Here is a 6,002-nt window from a genome sequence, read left to right on the forward strand (position 1 = left end):
TTTGCCGCCGAGAAGCAGACCTACAGCCCCAATAACAACAACACCAACCCCCATCCCGCCATCTCTCACGCCCTCAATCACGCCCTCGCCTCGCCCGCCCTCAACCAAGTGGGTAGTAACTCGTGCCGGGACCCGACCACCACCACAGCCCTCACCACCTGCCCCTCCCTCACTTCATCCTCCAGCTCTTCAACGTCCTCGAGAAGTCCTCCTTCAACTCCGGTGGAAGGAGGACCTCCCCCCTTGAGCCCCTCCCCTCCCACTCCCCCCCACAAGCATCACCACCACCACCCCAGAGACCCCCGAGGTGCGGCCCCACGTCCCCCCGGCCCCCCCGCGGCAGCCACCTCCCCGCCGTCAGGTACACACGAGCCCTCACAGTCTGGGCGCCCTGGCTTCCTCCTCCTCCTTTCCTTCTCCTGCTGGTGCTAGTGACGCAGATTCTACCTGGAAAGTGTTGCTTGTACCGCCATTTGCCCCTTGGTGTCGGTGGTGTGGGTTGGTGTGGGTCGCTTGCTTTCGCCTCAAATTGCACTTTTGCACTGATTGCACATATTAGTGGCTGTAGCTGAGTTGTCGTGCACATTCATTTAAGTTTTGCTTTTATTGTTCTGTTTTCTGCTTGTCTTCATGATTTTGATCACTATAAGATTCAAACTTCCAGTTTTCATGTTTGCATTAAAGCTTCTAGAAGCACTTCACTTTAATGTCTTTTTACAATATTTAATTATGTGAATCCGTAAATACCTTGCACTTACACTGTTTTCCTGTTGCAGTATCTTCCAACGCTGTGCCAGCTCGGCGGAGTGAAGGGTCCCGGGGCCAGCACACGCCCCCCGGTGGGACCCCTGCTGTCAGGGGGCACGTCCACGATGGGCCCTGGGGGGTCTCTTCGTCAGGGAGTCACGGGCCACCTACCCCTCGGCGCCCTGCATCAGTCGTTGCCCCGCCACCACACAGTCACCCTCCCGCGCACCACCACCACCACCACCACAGCCACCACCACCAACACCAGCCTTCATCACGCCACCCTTAAGCACGCGGAGGAAGACGCTTCCTACAAGTCCTTCTCGCGGGACTCGGGCCACGGAGGCTCGGAGCAGGAGGACTCGCCCCGCGCGGGATGGAACAACCACCACCACCGCTACTCGAACTCCCTCACCGCCGACCTCAAGAACGCTTACCTCGCGAAACTCAACAGCATCAACGCAAGTGGCGGCCTGGATGGAGGCCTGACGTTCCCCAACATGGAAGGCGGCAATAAAGTGATCACAGTGCCCAATAGTTACACAACACAACTGTCGCCCGCCGCCGTGCCTCCCGCTGTCGCCGCTATGCTCCGGGGCAACGCCAACACGGCTCGCTCGCACTCTCCTTGGAATCACACTTACATGGAGATTGAAACGGAAGGTGACCCCGTATACGAAGAGATCGAGCGTGAGCGCTGGGTAGGACGCTCTGCTGGTGTCGTAAATGGACCCACGGGCCAGGAGACTTTGCAGGTGTCAGACCTCTCCGACGAAGACATGAAGCGAGGCACGCCGAGTGACATGAGCCGACAGTCCTCCAGAAGCTATGGCGATGCCCGACCCCTGCTTCCTTATCACCACGCTCAAGGCCACCACTTCCCTCGGAGCCCGCAGGACCAACAGTTCGCTCTCAGTGAGGAGAGATTACGGGACTTTAATGCAGCTCAAATGAGTCGAGATCTGGAACAGCTTCAGCAGGCACAACAGCATCTTTCGCGCGACAACCTGATGACCGTGGCAGTCTTGAACGGGGAGCAGGTGGTCTGCCGCTTAACGTCGCCCTCGAACCCCCAGGCGCCACAGAGCCTGCCAGTCATCCACGAGGCCGGCGGACGAGGCCTCGTAGCCTCCCAGACCCTGAACGGGGAGCCCGCCCACGTGGTGGTGTCGCGGGCCCCGCACTATAGACCCAAACAATTCAGCGAGTGTTAGTGATGTTCGTGTGTGCTGCAGTGGAGATTACTTTTGTCTTATAAATGGAGTATGTAAGAAAATGCCGGCTTGAGTCATTAGCGAGTGTCTTTAGACTACTTCTTCACTTGTGCTTTCCAGCTGGACTATTGGAACTCTATAGTCTGAATAGTTACCGACTATCTCAAATCCAGTTGGCATTATCCTTGATGGTGCAAGGCGTATTTCCATACAGTTTGGAGTTTTGTTTTAAGTATTTGTAAACTTCAATTTCCATTTTTAGTGAACCCGAAAGAGTGCACGAGAAAACTAAGGGACTAAGTAGTGCGCTCAGCTGCAAAGGGGCATCATGGCGGAAACGGACTCGATTTCCTGCAACTCTGATAACTAGTCGATGTACTTTCTAATTTATTGGTCTCATTTTATTTTACACACCGCGGAACTTCTGTAGCTCTGTGAAAGTGGTGTCGAAGCCTTTGTGATTTTTATATGTAAGAAGTGTTATATTTCTGTTAAGTGTGCTACATTCCAGAGTTGAGTGTTTAGTTTCGTCTGACGTTGGGTTAAGCCTCAGTGCCACAGTGCTCTATACTTCGCTTCAGAATCACACCAGTAAACGTGAATGGCTATTAGTGGAAGTGCCTTTTTCGGTCCGAGGAGTGTGTACATGTATAAAGGAAATATTTGGATGTATATAATGATGTAAATAGGATATATTTATATGTACGTTTTCTTAATGAAAAGCCAAAGCTTCTAGAACGTAGAAGAGTCTTCGAGAGTCATTTCCAACGGGCCTTTCCTTTGCTTAGTGGAAGAGAAACACTGATACTTTTTATGTTATATACTTCACCGGCAGTGGTTCCAGGGAGTAACGAGCTGTGGTTCCAGGAGGTTACTAGCTGTGGTTCTTGGGAATGCCAGCTGTGATTCCAAGGAATCGCCAGCTATGGTTCCAAAGAGTCACCGGTTGTCAGCAGGTAACTTGTTGGCTGATGCCTCACCTAAACTCACCTGTAGCGTCCCCGGGTTGTCATCAGTGGCTTTCGGGTCACGGTCGCCCGGCTTTTGCCTCACCTACATCACCCGCAGCAGGTCTTGGGCCACAGTAAACCAGGGTCATGTGGTGGGCAGTTAACCTCATTGTGGCATCACTGTATTTCCGTTGCATCATCTCATCCTTATGGACAAACTTGTACCTTCAGGTCCGTTGTCTGCCCACGCACATCGCCTACAGTGTTGAAGTAAACACACTGTGCTTGTGGATCCATACTATAAATCCAGCTTAGACTCCTTCTATTCAGGTCAGTGTGAATCCAAGCTGGAAGAATGTAAAGTAGGAAGCTCCCACAAGCTTGGCCGGCCCCTGGGACCCGTTGCTGCCATCATCTCTTCTCCAACTTGTGAGCTGTGATACGTTGAATAGATAATCAGTGTAAAAATATGACAATAAAATGTTTAAATGGAATTTTGTTTGTTTGTTTATGCACACACATAATGGAATCCTTGCGGTATTAATGTACATATCCGCAATTTCGTAAGTTTTGAATGTAATCTTTAGTCATATAGAATCATGTGAATTTTTTTTATTTTTTTTAGAAAAATAGCTTTTGCATTATACGTAAAATTAGGCGCATATGGAAATAAAAATATTTTTTCAACGTAGGGAAAGAAAATTTATTCACCCCAGTAATGTTACATTTATAATATCTTTATATTAACTGTATTGGAGATACCCAGGTGGTAAACCTTTGTTTGCGGTAATTTTATGAAAATAACAGTGATGTGAACATTTTCATAATTACTATCGTACAAATTAACTTGATGCAAAGTGGAATTGAGAATGTTTTATGAAAATTAGATTGCTGAATATGAAATCCCTTGATGTTTATCATGACGCAAATTAAACAGACGTGGTAACAATTGCTATTATAACGAAAGACAACATTTATTTCAGTGTGTGAAGATTAGCCATTGCCATACAGTAATAAGTGTGATATATGTACTGAAAAGAATACAAACGCTTCCATCATATCAACTTATAAATGTACATATTAAAACAGCAATAAACAAGACGCCATGAAGCTTGATCATAGGTCCGGGCCTAGAATCACCGCCAGGAATTGGAAGAAACTGATCAGCGATTCGTTCCAAAAGCCAAAATAAGAAATCCGGTTTTTTTTCTTTTCTTTTTTTATCCTTACAGAATCTCACACTTTCTGCTTTGACAACCTGTTTTCCTTCCTCAAACACATATATATCCTTCACTTAATCTAACCCCTTTACATTACCTCACCCGACCCTAACCCATTCACTCACCAATTCCTTAACCCAGCTTTAACAACTAATCACTAACCCAACCACCCTTCACTTACATTAACTATAGTGCTACATGACCTTAGATGTCAAGCACATTTATTTTGCTTTTAACCATTAACCATTAACCATTATTCTTCCTTTGTTTTAACATATGCTATAGAGGGAAAATAGAGATGGTACAAAGTACAATGGCAATGATGATATTAGAGATAATGGCAAGATTGGTATTAATCATAATGATAATAGCCACACAGACAATCAAGATACTGATGATAATAGTAGAAATTATAACCATAATGATAAAAGTAATCAACAAGAACAACAACTGGTAATAATGATGGTGATGATAATAAGGATAGTAGTAGTGATAGTGAGGATAGTAATGGTGATAACAACTACAACTACAATAGTAATGATAATGATAATGATAATGATAATAATAATAATAATAATAATAATAATAATAATAATAATAATAATAATAATAATAACAATAACAATAATAACAATAACAATTATGATAATAATAAGGATGATAGTAATAATAAAAATACTAATAATAATAATATTAATATTAATATCTAATATTAATATTGATATCAATATTAATATTAACATTAATATTCATATTCATGTTAATAATAACAGCAATAATGATAGTGATAATGATAATAATAATAATAATAATAATAATAATAATAATAATGATAATAGTAATAATAATAATAATAATGATAATGATAATAATGATGATAATGATAACAACAATAAAAATAATGTTGATAATGATGTTAATAATAGTAATGATAATAATAATAATGATGATAATAATAATAATAATAATAATAATAATGATGATAATGATAACAACAATAAAAATAATGTTGATAATGATGTTAATAATAGTAATGATAATAATAATAATAATGATGATAATAATAATAATGATGATAATAATAATAATGATAATAATAGCAATAATGGTACTTAATAATAATAAGAGTATAAAAAACTGAAACTAAAGTGATGGTGATAATAATAATAATGATAATAATAGCAATAATGGTACTTAATAATAATAAGAGTATAAAAAACTGAAACTAAAGTGATGGTGATAATAATAATAATGATAATAATAGCAATAATGGTACTTAATAATAATAAGAGTATAAAAAACTGAAACTAAAGTGATGGTGATAATAATAATAATGATGATAATGATAACAACAATAAAAATAATGTTGATAATGATGTTAATAATAGTAATGATAATAATAATAATAATAATGATGATAATGATAACAACAATAAAAATAATGTTGATAATGATGTTAATAATAGTAATGATAATAATAATAATGATAATAATAGCAATAATGGTACTTAATAATAATAAGAGTATAAAAACTGAAACTAAAGTGATGGTGATAATAATAATAATGATGATAATAATAATAATGATGATAATAATAATAATGATGATAATAATAATAATAATGATGATAATAATAATAATGATGATAATAATAATAATAATAATAATAATAATAATAATAATAATAATAATAATAATAATAATAATAATAATAATAATAATAATAATAAGAGTATAAAAAACTGAAACTAAAGTGATGGTGATAATAATAATAATGATGATAATGATAATGATAATGATAATGATAATGATAATGATAATGATAATGATAATGATAATGATAATGATAATGATAATGATAATGATAATGA

The 6,002-nt window shown here is 39.5% G+C and overlaps 1 protein-coding gene across 2 annotated transcripts in view; it reads left to right on the forward strand.

Annotated features, from left to right (window-relative positions):
* LOC125030367 (latrophilin Cirl-like) overlaps window positions 1-3,405 on the forward strand; it is a 144,222-nt gene extending 140,817 nt beyond the window's left edge. The window contains exons 10-11 of one of the 2 annotated variants that reach the window (XM_047620396.1): window positions 1-361; window positions 777-1,172. The exon at window positions 1-361 is cut by the window's left edge and continues 66 nt beyond it. In XM_047620396.1, the coding sequence (XP_047476352.1) occupies window positions 1-361; window positions 777-1,036 (621 nt within the window). In that variant the 3' untranslated portion in view covers window positions 1,037-1,172. Of the gene's footprint in view, window positions 362-776 lie in introns of both variants that reach the window. The other variant, XM_047620395.1, reaches the window with a different exon arrangement.
* Window positions 3,406-6,002: the final 2,597 nt, after the last annotated feature.

The sequence above is a fragment of the Penaeus chinensis genome, chromosome 11 (assembly GCF_019202785.1).
Source record: "Penaeus chinensis breed Huanghai No. 1 chromosome 11, ASM1920278v2, whole genome shotgun sequence".
NCBI classification, from domain to species: domain Eukaryota; kingdom Metazoa; phylum Arthropoda; class Malacostraca; order Decapoda; family Penaeidae; genus Penaeus; species Penaeus chinensis.